This window comes from Rutilus rutilus (assembly GCF_951802725.1).
Source record: "Rutilus rutilus genome assembly, chromosome: 3".
Lineage (NCBI taxonomy): Eukaryota > Metazoa > Chordata > Actinopteri > Cypriniformes > Leuciscidae > Rutilus > Rutilus rutilus.
The window spans coordinates 53,329,902-53,349,461 of NC_140211.1; the positions used below are offsets into that span (position 1 = coordinate 53,329,902).

Consider the following 19,560-nt stretch of genomic DNA (forward strand, 5'->3'; position numbering starts at 1 on the left):
CAGGACAGCTTTGATATAGGGAAGGGGTGCGGGAGGGGATGGCGGGGGGCCAGAGGGGGGATCTCGTAGGAAAATAAAAAACAGGACAAGCAAGGGAGAGAGAGAGATAGAGTCCGTGAGGTGTGAAATAAGATTGCTTTTTTATCCAACAGTGCAGCGTTAAAGACAAGGAAACTGTCTGTTGTGGGGCAAAATAAGGGGGAGAAAGCGGTATATGGGGGGTGGAAGACGAAGGGGAAATGTGGCCCCGCAGATTTACAGTGATGTGCGCTGTGACACCTGGTTAAAATGATAACCAGTGCTTCGGTAATCCTAATGAGAGTAATGAGAAAGAGCAGCCGCTCACAGAGAGACTGGCTCACATCGTTCCACTGCGCTCTGGCTGGAGGACAGGTGAGGCGAGGCAGGCCAGAGACTCGCCTCGAGAGCCAGTTCTAGACCTTCAGAGGATCCCAAGAGCTTCTCAGGTACGGTCCCTCAATGTGTACGCATTTTCGAGAGCGCCAGGCTGATTCCTGATGAGTTCGATGCTGGGTTTGTGGTATGAATATGCACACCGGCCCTTCGGTCTGGGTAGAAGAGGCTGGATGAAGCAGTGGTTAGCATGTATTATTTATTTGGCGGTTTGTGCCTGTCAGTATGATTAGTATGTGTGTAATCACCGTTCTTCTGGGGAAACGGGGGAAGGCAGCTCGGCCTCATCTGAAGGTAATCGCGCTGTCTTCTGAGTCTCATCGTTTGGCGCTGACTTCCTGTCTAGCATCTGCTTTTGTCATCTCCACATATTTCTCTGTCCGTGATCTGTATATATTTGTCTGTGCCTTTCTAACCTCTCTGCCTTCATCTGCTCTGTGTATGTGTCTTGCCAATTTCTCTTCCTTGCTTGTATAGGGTGACACCTATAGGTCAACGTTAGATACTGCATGCTGAGAGAGACTGTGTGTGCTGGGCATGCGGTTTGAATGCTTCATCTGCAGTTCTCTCACACATTATCATGCGTGTCTGAGTCCGCCGAGACGACCTCCTTACAAAATTAAAGTCCATTTTCTGTATCCTTCCATGTCTGGATTTGTTGAAATGTTGTGGTATTGTGTTTCCTCCGAGAACAGGCGTGCTTTGTAATTTCAGGCGCTGCGGTGGGCTTATTCGGTTGGCGTGATTAGATTAAGGCAAAAGTTAATATCACTGTACGAGGACGGGTTAATGAGGACGATTAATTAGAAAGCCTAACCTTCAGGGTATTGTCCTTTACATTTTTAGGATTTGGGTTAGCAAATGGCCTCTCGCCATAGCTGCGAGTGCTTCCTCTTAATCTATTTCCAGGCCAGATCTATGACTACATTTGGGTGGGTCCTTTCATTTGCAGCTTACTCTAAGGCCACTTGTGACCTTTCATTAATTATGGCTGGCCCGGGTTTAATCATTGTGTACTGCGGTGGTGGTGGAGATGAGGAATAGGCACATTCATTTGCCTCTTAGACACACGGCCATGGAATTAAATATCTACCTATCTGAGTACTACTGCGGGGAGGGTGGTCGGCGTATAGTCAGGGAGCGAGAGGTTGATGAGAAAAAGGTGAGGGATGATTTAGGGTGGCAGCTGTTGCATGAAGCGACTCTCTATTAAGAGAAGTAAGTGTGCTAGAGCAGGAATTAGACACACTGGCGGCTCTTCTAGAGGTGTAAAATCTACCTGGGGATTATTTTGTAATCTAGCTGCTTCTGACTCCATATCATATAGTAATTCCCAGCCTGGTGAAGGTGGATTTATCTAGACTGCAGTGCATGTTGCTTTCATTTTTTTTTTTTTTTTTTTTTTTTCTGCCTTTCCAGCCCATTACTCAGCCCAATGCTGGGTGATGTTGGTTTGTGGGGAACGGAAATTGCTCGTTGCCTTGGGAACATAACAGAAACAGGCACGTTTGTGAAATAATGACATTTTCTATATGTATATATAGGCAGTTATTCCACTGAATCAGTGTGGTCTCTTGAGTAATATGGCCTAACTGCATAATCCATACTGCGATCAAGCTCTAGGTGCTCCATCTACACCGAACACAGGTGCAAATCTCTGTGCTTTTGCTTTACGGAGCTTTTGTGGTTGTTTTTAGAAAAAGAAAAAAAAATTAGCCTGAGATGAAATGAACAACAGTTCTGTTTATCTGCCGCCTCCTTTGTATCTGCACGCCTGTAGGTTATTATTTAATAATTTGCCTGCTATGCTGAAAAACTACTCTTGTGAATTAACACACGTAGTTTTATAACCTTGCAGTGTACGGAAGACTCTGTATACTAGTGTTTTCTTGTGTAATTACTTTCTCCCAGAATGCCACAGCGGAAACCACAGCGATTGTAGGCTTTGGCAAACGGTCTGCCCCAGTCGTGTTTCCTCTTGGTGCATCAATAATTAAAACAGTGCAACAAAATGCAGAATTACACATAACAATCCACACAAGACCATCAGATGTAAATGGCTTTAACTGCTCTAGATACACACACACACACACACGCTCACACACAAATGGTTTCTTGTAGCACATTAAGTCAAGGAGATGGAAATGTTTAGAGATGTTGATGTATTACTCGCAGCGAGAGAGTTATGGCGGAGGCGTTTATTAAATACGCCGCTCCATGTTCATGCAGAGACCAAAAAAGTGTTTTTGAAGAATGATGGATTGAGGTTGTACTTTAACAGTTCTAAAAACCGAACACTGATGAGAATAAATTTTAATGGATTGCGGGGCGGCTTTTAAAAAAAAACCCGGCTGGTCCGGATTCAAGTCGCGTCCCGGGAAGGCTTCTAAAGTGGCTGGAACGTTATTCGACAATAAAAGCTGTTTTAAGTTAAGGGTTCCAATACTGTCGTGGAATAGCGCTCTTTGAGCGTGGAGATGAATATTTGAACAGGATATTTCAACGGCCGTTGTTGTCCTGTCGATACATCAATAACCCACCTGATAGAGTGTAGAGTGCAGGGGGAGGCATTTTCAAAAGAACATTTAAGTACATTTGCTGAGAATTAGCTGACTTGTGTAATAACTGATAAGGCTTATTGACTGCCATGGACTTTACTGTTGCAAAATCAATGTTTGTGTGTGCTAGCCACGGTACTTTTAAACAAGCTCGGCCCAGGAAAGGGGGTGCTCGGGGTGCACGAGGTGGGAATAAAAAGGATTGATGCCCATTTTATTATCTGTTCTTCAGCATCTTCTCTCTGTTACTTACACATGGCATTATTGGAGATCCATTGTTGGGAGTTTGCTGCCTTTAAATGGCCTAATATATTGAACAGGGGGCTTTTAAGATGGTTACAGGGGATTTCTGCATTTGACTTGGCAAAATAAAATGAATTGTGGGCTGAGTTTTAAATATTTATGATGTTTTTTTTCTTTGCATTACCTTGGGTTTTAAAAATGAACTTAACCCGATATTGGTGAGCGGCCCGCAGCAAGGGACTGTAATTATGAATGTTGGGAGAGGTACTGGAGAGAGCGACGGACAGAAACTCTCCTCTCTCTCTCTCTCTCTCTCTCTCTCTCTCTCGATTCTCGCACAATTATTTTTCCTGTCTGCATGCTCAGAGCCGCTGTGGAAAATGTGTGTATGTCTCTACCACATGTGTGCGGTTTGCTGCAGTTTTATGTTCATATTAAACAGAGGAAGCCATAAAGATATTTGTGTCATGGTCCTGCATAAATGAAGAATTATAACTGTAGAGTCGAGGCTCGTTTTAAAAGAAATCTCTATAAAATGATGCCATCAAAAATATAAGACATTATGAAAATAATCATGTGCTTAAAAAGAGTGAAAGATATAATTCTGCAAATGCATTTTGGAGATACAAATATGCAAGTGCATATATATATATATATATATATATATATATATATATATATATATAATCTTGCAATTATATTTAGTGTAATTATACGGTCTAGTGTCTATGGTAGGGGAGAGAAGTGTCTGCTTTGTCTCATAACCTTGTAAATGGTTGTCAGAGAATGTAATTGTTGTGCGCTCCTATAGAAAAAATGCTGCCGTCCCTTTAAGTGCTTCCACCAATTCTGATGGAGTGCTGATTTACATATCCCATCCTCTCCTCCCCCTTCAGGAGAGCTGAGTGAGGATGTGGAGGCTGCCAGTGAGACCACCACAGATCAGGAGGACCAAACCAAAGACAGAGAGAGTGGGGGGGAGAGGGAGCTCACCAAAGGGACAGGTAAGCCCTATCTTTCCAATTCACTATACAGGGAGTCCATTATAACAAGGGACTGCTAGATGTTTACATATATAGTCACTTAGAAACCTTTATATTCCACAGCTCCAGTGTAGTGGCTTATTAAATAAGGTGATGTTTTACCACAAATATTTCAGTGCACTTTAAGAAGCATTTTTTCTTTCTTTCCAAGAATCAAGCTTAATTTAATATGTTTTATTTCTCACCCTTGAGGATTTAGTTGGAATTCCCAGGAAAAAAAAAAATTATCCCTGATTACGGTGAATCTGTTCAAGTGACAAAAACACAAGTCAGGGCCTACGTACAGAGTTACAGAGCAGCCATGTGTCTGAACACATGTGACCGTGTTCTCTGCCTCACACACACACACCTCTGAAGAATGCTATCAGATAGGAGTATTTTGCAGGCTGGGATTGGGGGCGGTTGTGGCAGGTGCAGGTGTCAGGTTTCATATAGAGGTGTGGTTTAAGAGGAGGGGGGCTGCCTGGGGTGTTGGAGTGGATTGGAGTGGAGTGGAGAGCAGAGAGAGGCCTGTGGAGGTGTAAGTGGAGATCAGTGGTGCGTTGCTGTGCTGCTGATGTGTTCGGAAAGCTGCGAGGGCTTGTAGCACGTGCTGTGTTACGAGCTTGTGTGTGTGTGAGAGAGAGAGAGAGAGTCAACTGGCTTCTGGTTTGTTACTACAGTCATATGTACCTGAGCATGAAAACTGGGGTAAAACTTTACAATATGGTCCCATTAGTTGACTTAGCTTTAGTTGATGCACTCAAATGAACTAACTATGAACAATACATTTTTGTTACAGTGTTTTTTAATCTTTGTTAATGTTTGCTAATATAAATACAGCTGTTCCTGTTATTCATGTCAGCTCAGGTCCCTTAAATAATATTTACAGATAAAACTTTTGATTTTAATAATGTATTAGTAAATGTTAGAATTAACAATAACTTTAAAGATTAATACATGTTTTAGAATTACTTTCATTAAATTAGTTTTTATTAGTTTAACGAATGAAAATGTTAACTAGAAAACAGATATTCGGATGATTGTAATGTAATATAACTATATTCTTTAAAACATCGATTAAGATTACTTCTACACTGTCTCGCTGAAATTAAAGCTAAGATTTGTTACAAAAATCGTTACAAACCCATATATTTAATAAAGTGCAGAGGGAAGTTTGAAAATATAAAAATGAATCAATTAAAATAAATAATCATGTTTTTTTTCAGTTCTGTTTTAGGGCAAGTAAACAAAATAATGTGTGTCAGTTTGTTTGGATGACGCTCTTAGAAGAATATACAGTATGTACTACTTGGCTGCACAGTATTAATTGAGATCTTCTATTTTACTTTTTAGGTGAATTTAATATTATTAATAATTTTTGCTGAATTTTGCTTTAATAGGAAAGCACTTGGTTTGTCTCAGTGAAGGTATACTTAATAATATGAATGGTGCTGAATAAAAAAAAAAAAAATGGTTAGGAACTTAGGAAACACATCAGTATATGCATGCATGTGCAGTTTGGACTTTAAGCATTAGTCATGCCATCTGACAGGTGCATGCTGGTCTGAATGTGATGGATGTCAATTTTTGTTTGCCATCTTGCGTTTGAAGTTCCATTCACGAGGAGGAGTTCAATTCGTGCCAGTGCAGAAGCCGTTTGATTGTGAGATGGAAGGAGTCAGGGCGAACACCTGTCTGGAACAAGGGTTTTCACAATAGCTGTACCTCACAGGCGAAAGGATATACTTAACTTCATTCTTCGTGATAGGAAAAACAATTTGAGTCCTTTGCATGTTCCACATTTCATTATTATTATCATTACATTTTAAATTCCAAAACTACAGCAAAAAAAGTTCATTGGAGCATTTGAAGGCAAATCTTTTAAAGCGTCGTTTGATTTTTTTTTCCAACTTTCATTTTAAATGAGGCAGAGTTGTTTGTGCACTTTGAGCGAGTGCCACTCAGCTTTGATGGGGAGAAATAATGATATGCATCGCCTGCCTGAAAATGGCTAAAAGTATATTTTAACACATCAAAATAAAGCACTTTAAAAAGCATTAAAATGAGCTGTTTGATTAATAATTCAGCCGTTACCTGTGGTGCCGAAGAAGACGACTATTGCGCATTAGGAGCCCTGCGTCTTTTCTGAAAGGCATGCAATTCCATACAAGAATATTCAATTCTTTTCCTCCCCCTGTCAGTTGCTAATCACCAAATAAGTGTGTTTCTGTGTCTTCACAAAGGAAAGATGTGCTTGCGTATGAAAAATTTACAGGCTTCCCAGCAGCTTATTAGGAACGCTTAGTTAAAAATAGCGTGCATTAGGAAGCCAGGTCTAGGGTGCCGTTTGATGTCTGAGGAGAGGTGGAGAGGGGAGGAAGGAGTGACGGGGGTGGAAGAGTGAAACCTGGTGGTGTTGTGATCTAAGATACTGGTGCTGCTTTAATGGAAGCTTTTTTATATTCTTTTTCTAATCGTGTTTAGAACTCACTTTCATGATTGACGGACAGAGCGGCGTGAGACTGCGCTACGAGAGGCTTTCTTGAACCCCTGCCTGGGAAGCACTGGAATGCTTTTAGTAAACAGAGGCACTCTTGTTTTGGCTGGAGATTGTCTGAGAATGTGTGTGGAGAATGTGTCAATGATGAGCCGCTGGACTCGGTCGCGATGGGGACGTAGCTAACCTGTTATTTAAAGGCACGCATCCGAGCGGATTTGAGTCACACTGTCAAAGCGGGCTGTTATTAGGGCCTGTCATTAGTGTTGTTGAAGTTTTTCCCTCTCATCCTAGTCATGCGAACACCGAGCGTTGAAATGTGGGAGCGCTTCACAGATGACACTCAAGTCGAGCGTGTTCGCACCATCCGAGTTAAGCCGTAGCCGTTCCTGATGGGTCTCATTTGGTGCATGTAGAGTTAGTTTGTGCATGATGGGTGTCTTTTAAGCATGTCTTACACATACAAGGAAAAAGATACATAGAACTAGAGAGAGTGAATGTATGGTCAATTGCTAGATTCCAAAAGTATTTGTTAATAAATATTAGTCCTGAGTCCTGATCATTGGGTGAACATGGTTAACATTAGTGCAATGGGATGATGGGGCTTTATTGAAGCAAGAAGGGTGGTTATGGGGCAGAAAATAAGGATAGAGGAAGTTACGGATGGACAGAGAAAGGGGAGGATACGTGGCAATGTGGAGCTGGAAGAGATGAGTAGAATTGTTAATTCACTTAAGGACTAAGGAGCAACCAAAATATGATTTGAAATGTTTAACATAAATATAGGACGGGAGGGGGTGGTTTACAGGCGACTGCCGTCCTCGGCAGGTTTATGAATATTTCCTCCCAACCCCCAACTTTCAAATCGCTGGGGTTATAGAGAGGGAGGCAAAATAATCTGATGCAGGTCAGACGCTATCTGACACGCCAGCAGCAGCCCTCCAAATTGGTTCCGTCTCTTTTGCCTTACGCATTAACTTAAATATATGAATGTCAGTGATTGGATGCACCGGGGACGGTGTATATTTGTGTGTGTACTGGAGAGAAAGAGACAGCAGTGAGAAGGACAGCAAAATAATTGTCCTCTGACTGCAAGGTGAACATTAGCACCCCCTGGACGCAGAGGAAGTGTATTACATGTTTCCATCAATAGCATTATTTCATGGCCTTGATGTCCATCAATAGTTTTACAGGAGTTGATGTGAACAGGCAGGGGCTCTAGCCGCAGCGTGTTATAATCGTAGTTAATGCAACCGTAGCTGTCAGGGTTGTCAGCTGACTTGGTGAATATTGCTGAAGAAATGGCATGAAAACTGTCATGATTTTTATGATGCCATATTTATTGCATCATCCTGAGGGTGTTTTAAGATGAATTTACCAGGTAGTGAAACGATCTGAAAAGCATGTCACTGAAGTTCTTCCTAACGCCCCTGTCTCTGAAACAAAGCGTCAATCAAAGCTGTTTTAAAAGCACCAACGCGTTTGCATATTCATATCGTGTCCTTTAAAACATGTCATCCCTTTAATTAAAATTATTTTTGTCTTGAGGACTAATAGGCTATAAATTGTCCTTGTTTGTGAGCCAGCGCTCACATAGACCTGTGTTTATGAGTCTTACTCCCTGTATTCTAATTGGCACGCCGTCCTGCGAGAGAGAGAGAGAGAGAGAGAGAGAGATGCATGTATGGGTGTCAGTGTGTGTATGTCCTCTAAAGGTGATTGCGGCATTAGCTCCCGCCCAGCAATTGGAAGATTAATAACACGTCCACTAATTGATATCTCCTTTTAATTTCTTCATTTTAAATTTGTCTTTGTAGCAGTCACGCCTGTGGGGCTACATGGGCACTTCCTTTGCAGAGCCATGGAGGTGGTCCTTTCATTTAATAGTGGGTTATACACCAAGGGAACTGTGATATGATAAGCCGCAATATGGAATGGCATTGGCGTCAGGCTTTGGTTGTAATTTTCTTTATTTGAAATTAATTGATGCAGAGTAATTACCTGAGAAATATGAGGTGAAATGGAATATAGCCCTTTGTTGCTCAGGGCACCATCGCGGCCTGCAGATTAAAAAGAGGAGGGAAAAGGGGGGCGGGGGGGGGGGGGGGGGTGAAGATGAGCAGAAAACTATAATATTGGGTTATTGTTAGCTGTGGTAAAAGTGAATGACTTATAGCGCTGGGGAGTTGGACCGCTCCTTTGTATTAATGGTTAAATAGCAGAGGGACTAGGAGGAGAACTGTCATGAGTGAGGTCTGGGGGAAAAAGCGGGAAAGACAAGAGAACGATGGAGGAGGTTTGACCTCCTGAAAAGAGAAGCATGGGATGGCGTTGTTCTGATTCTGACTTTTTAACTAGTAACCAGCTAGTTCCATGGTCAACCAGCTTACCCAGAAGGACCGTGCTGGTTGATCCCCTTTGGTCCATCAGCTACACTGCAAAAAGTTATTTTCTTCCTTAGTACTTGGTTTCCAGTACAAATATCTAAACATTGTTAAATCAAGATACATTGACTAGAGAAGCAAAATGACAGAAGATTTGAATTTATACTTAAAACAAGAAGGAAAAAAGTCTGTCAATGGGGTAAGAAATATAAGCAAACTGAAATATATAAGAAATATGTAATCTTAATATACAACCTTAATAAAATCCTCTTTTTCAATGTAGACTAAACCCTCTATAAACCTCTATTGAGCATGTTGATGGGTTGCTGCTGATCGTGTTGGAAAGTGGTCAGGCTTTTTGTAGGACTCATTATGTCCAAGTATAGACTTGCCTTTTTTAGGAGCAAAAGCTGGGCTGGATAAAGCAAGGATGAATTGATCACCTGACGTTTCCCATGCCTTCTTGGAAACACATCTGCTGAGTTTTCGCAAATGCACATGATGCACTCCATATGCCAGGGGAAATAATTTTTCTACTCTTTCCCTGTCCGCCCACTTGCAGTGTCCAGTTAGTCTCGTAGGAGATGACTTCCCAAGGACACCTGGGTAATGATATGATGGCAGCTGTGGTTACATTTGTGGACATTTTCAGTGGCGCAGGACTTGTTGCGTTATTGCTGTCCTGCTCGTGTCAGTCGCACACTTGTCCGGTGCCTCCCTCCCATGAAAGCGCTTCACATCTCTGATTTAGAGGCTTAGCACTCAGCACTGACAGCCTCCTCTGGCTGGCTGAGAAATGCTGCTCAGCTCCAAGGCTTGAGAAAAGGTGCCAAAGTCCAATTCACTTACGGGACACTCCAGAACAAAGACCTCCTGCTTACGGAAAAGGCCCATGAATTAATAATCACCTAATTGACTTTTAAGACTTTTTTCACTGCTTCTCCTTTGGCTTTTGTGATGTCAGATGAAAGTTGGGGCGTTGTCGCTGTCTCTGTGGGTTTTGCTGCAAGTGTGCTCTACTGCTGAATGGTAGAATTGAGGTCAGATGTACAGATACTACATTAGGATGGTTTCGAGAAGACTGATGTAGTTCCTACTTCTTTAAAAAGAAATAAAAGAAAAAATGAATGCTAGTCATTTTTGTGTAACACTGTTTCTGCGAGGGCAAAATCCATTTTTTATATGTACTAAATATCAGTTATTCTATCAGTGTACGCATTAGGCAGCTATTTTGCCATTTTGAGATTATTTGTGCAGGCCAATATTTAGCCATTTACCATTTTTAAAACCAAAACCATTTTTACCATTTTGAGATGATTCATGTATGTCGATATTTGGGCATTTGGAAATTAATCAATATAGACAATGATTATGCTTTTTGAAATTATTTATATTGACTGATATTTAGACATTTTAGATTTTAGGTTTTATGATCTGGGAATATTTATTTATTTATTTGTTTTTAAAGTTGGCAGCCACCAGCAGCGTTTTTGATCATTTACACAAAAATCTCATGGCCACCAGAATAGTTTGAGGCATGAATATCCAAACATCCATAATATCAAAAAGAAAGAACAGAGCCTCTGCTTTCTGTTCAAAATATATATATATATAAATAAATTGCTTCATGCATTCTTTGTTTTTTTAATCAATACTTGATTGTGGGTAAGTTTCATAAAAAAAAGCAACATTTTGAACAAAAAGCTGAGAAAAAAAAATTCTAAGACTACAACATGCAATCTCTTTTTTCTGCTCCTTTTTTGCCTGTATTTTGATTCAGAGATTCAGAAAATTCCATCAATGTCGGGGAAGGAGTTAAAACAATAAATAATATATATATATATATTTATATATTTAAAAATATGTATATACATTTAAAAAAAAAACATTTTAACATGTTTGTTCTGGTTAATTCATTTTGTGTTCATCTCCTTTACGCTTATAATACCCTGCTTTTTAAGATTTGGCGTTTGAAAACGGTCAACCACTAGCACACAGTAAACATACCGGAGCCTGACACACATAGCCAGGTTCATGAGCAGAGACCAGGGAGAGGGAGGGGAGCGAAAGAGAGACCCCCGCCTTCAGGTTCTGGTCATGGTCTCTAATAACGGATCTGACCTGCTCAGATGTCGAGGCATGTTCCTGAGGCCGCCCAACCGTGCCGAACACACACGCATTGCACATGCCAACAGTCCGCTTTCTTTGCCTGTTTATTGGTCTCCATTTTGTTCCAGCGTGCTCTGTGATGATGTTTTCCCCCGCTTTTCTCCCTCCGTCTCCTGACAACAGAAAACAGGATACGGTAGCTGGGCTTTAGTCACGGGGGTTTGGTGGCAGAAGTGGGTTTTTGGGGCTTTTTAAAAGCAAACAATTGATCAGATTTATGGAGTCCTAACAGGGCGTGACGAGGTGCGGCTATGCCCAGAGGCAGCGGGCTGCTCTCCCCCCCACACGTGCTGCAGGCCTCCGGCAGGCAGCTGCTCCCCTGACCTCACGCCATTCACGTGCAATAGTCTATTAGACAGAATTTACAATAAAAACATTTACAAGTAATACCCAAAGAGTGTACCTGGCCCCCTTTCAATCATACTTAGACTCACAGGCAATTGTTTTGTTGGTTTGTTTTTATCTTAAATGCATTTAGCATAAAAGCATTAGCTGATTTTCTATGTTTTAGGGTGTATTCACACCAGGAAAGTCCGCTAGTTCACTTACTTTGGTCCGGACCAAATGCAATGTAGAATTTTTTTGTTTGGTGTGGTTCCCTTTCACACTGGCCTTTTTACAAGTAAACCAAAATTTTAAAACAAAACCACATGTGTGCTAAGGTCATCCAATTATTGGACAGAAATTCACCTTAAACGAACCGTACCAGAATTCGTTTGGACCGAGACCACCTCTTCAGCTGCTGTATTCACACCTGTCCAAAAGATCCGCACCAAAGGGGGAAACGAACTTGAGTTTGATTCAGTCAAACCAAACAAGACTTAGAGTAGCTTTAGCCACTTGTCTTACTCTCTGCAATTGCTAACAAAACGGTACCATGGTAACCATGCTTCCACCACAATACCATAGTTACTTTTAAAACACAATAATAGAACTTTATTAGCATTAGCAGTTTTGAAGGAATTAATTTTTGATGACAGTGGTGGCTAATACCAGGTTTCCACAGTTTTATTGTAGTTCAAATAACTCTAACTATGTATTTTGGTGGACAATTTGGTTACCAACCAGGGACATGTCCTACAAGGAACATGAAAGGAGGTTTCCTGGAAGAAGGTGCACAAGCACACGATAATAGAGAGGCTAGGAAGAGTCAAGGGACTGCCACAGACACAGTCACAGTCACTGTCAGTAGGAGCAGTGCAGTAAGGAGGAAGTGGACAGTGCCAGGACTGAGAGTGAAGGTTAATGGCAAAGAAAGGGAGGTTTCTTTGTTTAACATTTCCTTTGTTTATTGGTGGATGTGTCTAATGGGATTGGCCATGACTGGACCTAATAGGGCAGCACTGGCTGATTGGGGGAGTCTCTGGGAGCTGCATCAGGCAGCGTTCCCCAAAGTAGGGCCCCCCACTGAAGCCAGCTCTCAGCTGCCCTGCCCTGATTGGACCTGACACTTTAATGTCTGCCCAAGGAACATGGTCAGCCCGGCTTAAACTGACCCCCACACCCCTCCCCACAATCCCCTGCTCTCAATTTGCCCTTTCAGGACTGGACAAATCATGCCAAATTTAACTCTTTATAGCCTCGTTATGGGACGGCGAGAGAGAAGGGCGTCTTAAGTTTCACTGTGAATTCTTTCCCTTAGCAGTGTGAACAGTGTGTTCTCTTGACCCCTCTCTGGCTTAGAGTGCTTTACTTTTTATACAACCCTTTTTTATTATTATTATTATTCGGAGCTCTGATTACTCTGTATTGCCTCCCCAAGTTTGTTTTCTTCAGTTTTGTTGTTATTTTGTTGTTCCCAGATACATTCTGGTTAGCTAAACTCTAGGCCTGTTTTTTTTTACAAATTCACTCTGTCAGTATAGAAAGTGAAAAGACTAGCGCACATTGAACTGTGTTAATTTTTAGATAGCTAGCTATAAATGGGAGTTTAAGTAGAGCTAACTGACAACAACATGTGAAATTGAGCTTGCGTAAAAATGTTGGTGTTCACATACTTGAATGGGAAACATTTCATAGCTTTCTATTATTATTTTTTTTTTCAGAAATGAGTGAGCCATGCCAATAGTGATAAATGAAGTTTTAGCTTTTGACTAACGTATTTGGCAGAGTCTTTTCTTTAAAAACTATAGAAAAACGTGAAACTTTAAACTATAAGATTTGCTGAAAACCGAAATAACTATTGAAAGTAATTTTGAATTCCAATGAGAAGTGCAAATAAACAAGGAAAAAGAATCGAAATAGGAACCAGAACATAACTCTTTCTTCTTGATACATTTTGAAGCTGCCTGTGGTATATTTGACTCTTTTCAAGTTGGGCGAATCCCTTCGCTGAAGCCACACTTCAAATGGCTTCATCTGAGAGAGCATGCATCCTAAAGCTGCTCACCGTGGCAAACTAATGTTTTGATTAGATGTCTGTGCCGGTGTCTGATGTCCTAAACATCCAACATAGGGAGAGACAAGCCGTCAAAGCATTGCACACTGCCTCTTCTAAGTGCCATGGGAGGAGCGGTTAAAAGACTACATTGGTTTGGAGGGGGAGCAGCCTGCCTTAGCAATCCACCGGCCTGGCTGATTCCCGTTCAATGCCTATATATATCACTGCATATATAAACTGCAGTTATACTACATCCTTTTTTTTTTCTTTTTTTTTATCGACATTGTAAGTGGAGAGATGAAAGCATATTATATGGTGATATGACACAAGTCGGATTTGAACCACTTGCACAGCATTTGTTTACCTTACTTTCAATGAAATTGAGAAAGCTGCAGTAATATTTTTTTTAATTCCCATTACCACTCATGTACTACGGCACTATATGCACACTTGTACTGAGAGCTGTTGTAATACTGTGTCCACATTACCACACATACTACTCTACTGCCGACTGTTTCTAAATTTCCAGGTCCTGTCTTCCCACACTATTGTAGCTATATCAGAACATGAGAATATACTTATCAATACTTTTTCTTACTATTACATGTTCCTTGATCTGAAGGCGAAGAACTATGCGTTGTTTCAGCATTCAGTGAACTTTTACTGTAGGTTACACTAACATAATAGCAAGTTCATTTATTTACCAATCTGCTTTTTAGTCTGCTTTGATAAGCCCAACATAGTAGGCTTCATAAAAGCCATTTCAAACAATGTTGTCATTGTGCAGTACAGCATCGTCATACTGCACAAAACTGTTTTACTGCATTTCATTTTCGTAAAGCCTGACTTATTGATTGATTGTATGCCTTGACTGCCAAATTGGTGCTGTGTTTTGACAAGTATGCATCTTTTTTCGTGTCTTTGGCAGCATCCAACCAATCGGAGAGGGATCAGACGGATTCCCCGGTCCCCTCCAAGCGACCTTCTTCGAGATCCGAGGCAGCGGAAAGCCCTCTCTCGTCGAAGCGACCCAGGACCGCTGAGAAGAGCAGTGGAGAGCAGGTATGGAGGAAAATCTTCAGCCTTTATGAAACATTTAGAATTCTCTCTGTCTGCTTCTGTGAAGTAGATTCAGAAAGACCTTATCTAATCCCCAGGCATGTAGGTCTCATTAACTGTACCCATTAATTAACAAAATATCTAAGGATGTTGTTTTCAGTCCTTTTTAATAAAGAGTAGTAGAATGTAGCTGGCCTTTTTAAATTATGCATGCATTTTTTTTCTAAAAATATTATATTTCTCCATCTTTTCTGCTGCTCTTGCAGTGCTAATTGTGCAAAAGGTGAAAAATCAATATGATATTTGACAGATGAGAGCTCTTTGAAGTGTCTGCCTCTCACTGCTCTCTGCATGGGAGAGGAGAGTCTTGCTCTGCCCTTGATTTGACCACTTTTCTCAATGAAATAATATTCTGTCTCTTCCTTCTTGTCATTGTACAGATGTACCAGTGCCCCTACTGCAAGTTCAGCAACACAGATCTGAACCGGCTCAGAATGCACGTGATGACGCAGCACTCAGTGCAGCCCATGTTCCGCTGCCCGTTGTGCCAGGACATGCTCAACAACAAGGTCCACCTGCAGTTCCATCTTACCCACCTCCACAGCGTGGCACCAGACTGCGTCGAAAAACTAATCGCCACTGTAAGTTACTCCAGAATGTATTTACCAGTGCAGACTCCATATGCTTACATTTGTTTTCTCTAATGAATGTCCAAGACATTCAACCAAGCTTTCCTCCACAGTCAAAAGAACCTTACTAATAATTTCTAGTGGATAGATATCTATTCATCACAGTCAATTTCTCTCAGCAATCTTTTATTTTTAATGTGAGATGAGAGTGAAGGTGTCAAGACCCTTCTATTGTGTGGTGCGAAGGCCATATGCTTTTACACACTACCTATGTTCAGTAGTGATCATATCAGGCATTAACCTTACAGATGACTCACAGTTTCTTACTCACCTTGCCTTTGTGGATGAAGGTTGTTTCCTTTTATTTAATTGATGACATTTTAAGGCTTAATTAAAATGGCAAAAAAAACATGTTTTATTATACTAGCAGGGATTAGCATGAAGGTTATTGTCCCAGAAGTTTTTTTGCTCCTTCATACCTCAGGGGACTTGAAGGAGATCCCAGTTATGTTTCTGTTAGCATCGAAATGTACTGAAATATCTCACTATTCATCACAGGTGTCATCTCGGCAGATGTTGGGACATTTTGTGACACTGTTGAGATCTATGAAACTCTAGAAGAGAGTTTACAAAGGCCCCATCCACACTACTGCGTTTTCGTTTAAAAACAGAGACCTTTTGCTACGTTTGCACCTCCCGTCCAGACTAAAACGGCAAAAACGGAGACCCAAAACGGAGAAGTTTAGAAACGCTGCCGACCCGTTTTTCGTTTTGAATCTCCGGAGGGCGTTTAGTGAAGACGGGTCAAAACGGAAGACTTTAGAAACGATGACGTAGTAGAGGCTCACGCTCGGCTCTATGATTGGGTGTCATCGGTCGTGGCGTATATCTTTGCTAGCAGCTGTTGTGCAAGTAAATTCTGCATTTTACAATGCTATAACTGCCTACATGCGCCGGAGGCAAGCTATTATTCGAGCGATCTGTGACAATTCCCGTGTGCAGCGGCGGTATCGACCGTACATGGAGCGTCGGTTTTGGGTTAACCCGGGAAGAACCAGCGCATGGTGGGATAATTTTATGAATGAAGTTGTGTTTACACCGGCACGCGCATGCCCGGTGTTGGTGAATGGTCACGTGATCCGCGTTTTCAGTCGTTTTAATGTGGACGGAGATCAATTCTAATACGTTTCTAAACTAAAACGCAGTAGTGTGGATGGGGCCTAAGATTACTAGGGTCTTGTCAGGCAAAAACATATCTGTGAACCAGTACACTCTCCATTTAATTCCAGTGCTGATTAGAAGAAACAATTGGTTTGTAAAAAGTAGATAAATATTGTAATTCTTTATCTTAGAAGAAATGTTCTCGGTTTAGTGGAAAAAATGTAAAAGCCTCTTCTGATTACCAAGGTCATTTGTATTCCAGGCACTCTCTATAAGCAGTAATACTTACATCATCCCTTTACGTTATTTCCACATCTCTAGTCCCAGAGCGCTCAGGCCTCCAGCAGCCTACTCTGCCCGGTTCCTCAGAGAATACTCACCTTATTCCATTTCAGCTTCTACTGAGACTACCCTGCTTTCATGGGTTTTTTTCCCCCACCAAATTTTAGCAGTGAAATAATTACGTGTAAGTTTGCCTGTGGAGTTTGAATTGCTTGCTTGGCCAATCACTCTAAATTCTGTGAAGGCAACTCCACTCCCCCAGCCCGAAAGCAAATGGTGAACACATTAGTAGAGGCCAGACGGCAATATTTTTTCTTTTATAGAGGTAATAATGCACTGAGCGCTGTACAAGTGTGGTGCATGATAGAAACTAACACAGCTAATACAATGCACATTAAAACCAGCACCTTTTTACAAGTAACGAGAGATGGAGAGAGGTACTCTATCCTGTTGCTCATGTCAGGCAGACAAGCTTAATGAATTCTGAATCAGGTGACTTTTAGTTCTTGCAAACATTGCATAAAGATGCACTCTTTTACCACTCTCACTCACCCTACATCCTCCTCCTTCCTCTTCTCTCGCTCTCTCTCCCTCGTTCCCTCACTCTATGTCTAATGTTCTGTCTGTCTAAGATAGGGGTAATGAAAATAATTGTGCTTCATTAATTCTGAGTCTGGCTAGATGATAGCCATTTGGAACTATGTTTGCCAATTAGACGGTCCAAATTAAAAGTGACCTTGGGATACTCTCGGCACTCGGCGCTCTTTGCCTAATGATGCAGTTGTCTAGAAACAGTCCACTTTGTAATGTTAATCACAGGCATGTTTTGTTTCTGGAATTCTCCATACTGGTCACAATCACTTAACACTTTCATTTAGGAGGAGAGTGGGTTAGGGAGGAACCTAGAAAGCAGGGGAAAAAATTGCTACATTTTGTGATTTTGATTGCAGTAACCAGATGGTTATGAACTGCTCTGGTTCACTGATTATTTCTCAGAGTTTCAGACTCAAAGATGTTAGGTTGCGTGGGACTTTGATGGCACTTAGTTAAAGCTGCTGGCTGACTTGGAATGTGATTAGGTTTTAAATCCACTATAAAACAGCTCCAGATCTCAGAAGACCAATAAAACAGCCATGTAATGATACAATGTTTGCCTAGGTCTCTAACAGGTAATTAGACGGTTTTGGTTAACATGACCCCATTAACTTAACTAATATCATGATGTACAGTATATTAAGTTTGAAGGATGTTACTGTATGTTCATATACAATTTCATTTTTGTTGGGAAAAAAATGTTTTCAACGCAGCAATAAAATCCAAACTCCCACAGACATGAAGCTATTGTTTGATGTGAGCAAAATAGAATTGGTTGTCTCTTGGGGAGGAAAAATGGGCACTGAGTTGCAAGGGCACAAACAGGGGATGAAAAAAATATACATGTAGAGAGAGAGACAGCACTAGAGAGTCAGAAAGGGGATATATTGGTGAGATTGGGGTATTGAAATGCATGATGAGTGAGGCTGATTGTTCAGTTTGGGAAGTTAATTGAAGGAAGGTGAAGCACACAGTGGCTCATCTCCCAACCTTTTCCAATCTCAATCAGTGATTACTGTTAAATGGGAGCCTGTTAATGAATCTGTTTTTATTATTATTCTGAGAAAGAGAGAGATAACGGGAGTGTGAGAGCCATGCATGGAGAATCAGGTGCACTTAAAAGATAGAGAGGAGGTTGCTGTCATTCACACTTGATTAACTTCAACCTTTGAAGTGCTAAGCAAACCTTGGTGCACCTTTATCACAACAATATTCTTTACTACTTAAAATTTTCTAATTAAATTAACTGAAAAACATGCTGTTTGCCATCTACTTACATTTAAATGTATCTAATTTTTTTTTTTAATGACTTTGTTTCAATTAATAATTTGCATAATTGTTAAGATTACAATATGGTTGCTGAAAAACACATTGAGCACTGTATGTTAAATTAAGAGTGCTGATCATTATCCAGAAATTGACAGTTGTTGTATTACCCAGAATTCCAGACTGAATGACTGCATTTCAACATTGCACAATGCTTTTCTATTGGAATGAAAAGCACATTTTATGAGTTGGAAGACTTATTTAATTAGGCTATCTAATAAGCGCTTCAACTGGCCAAGGTAGACCACTCAGCCCTTCACACTAATTGGCTGCAGCAGGAGAACTATTGCAGAGCATGACAAGACACCATCAGCGATCAAAGTGCAAATTCCATGGATGGCAAATTAAGTCACTTGTGTGAAAGAGAGGGACTGTAAATGTATTTGTGACCAGTTCAAATAAGATGATTATCTTATCAACTTATGTTTATAGCACATTTTTCACCTGTACCACTGTCAGTTTATCTTTTTCTTTTATATACTTTTTTTACAATAAAGAAATGACTGAATATGATACAATAGTATATGAGATGCATAGTTAAAAACACTTCAATGTCCTTGTCCTTTGTGCTTTTCCTTTACATTCATTTGAGTTGTTCTACATTATCAGGAGGCTATTGTTTAAGGCATATAATTAACGTGACAAATACTATGTTTTATTTTTCCAGGTGGCAGCATCAGAAGTACTGCCAGCAAGCATGTTCATGCCAGTCCCTGGACCAGAGAAAGATACTCAAACTGCACCTCCATCCATCGCCAACTCAAACTCTGATGACACTAAGAAACAAACAGGTTAGAATGTTGTGCAATTGAGAAAACACATTAAACATGTACATATGT

The 19,560-nt window shown here is 40.8% G+C and overlaps 1 protein-coding gene across 3 annotated transcripts in view; it reads left to right on the forward strand.

The window, feature by feature from the left end:
• The window catches only part of zfhx3b (zinc finger homeobox 3b), a 225,595-nt gene that overhangs the window by 198,540 nt on the left and 7,495 nt on the right, over nt 1-19,560 (forward strand). For 2 of the 3 annotated variants that reach the window (XM_084403785.1, XM_084403784.1), the window contains 4 exons: nt 4,112-4,219; nt 14,599-14,732; nt 15,170-15,370; nt 19,389-19,512. In XM_084403785.1, the coding sequence (XP_084259911.1) occupies nt 4,112-4,219; nt 14,599-14,732; nt 15,170-15,370; nt 19,389-19,512 (567 nt within the window). The remainder of the gene's footprint in view (nt 1-4,111; nt 4,220-14,598; nt 14,733-15,169; nt 15,371-19,388; nt 19,513-19,560) is intronic. The other variant, XM_084403786.1, reaches the window with a different exon arrangement.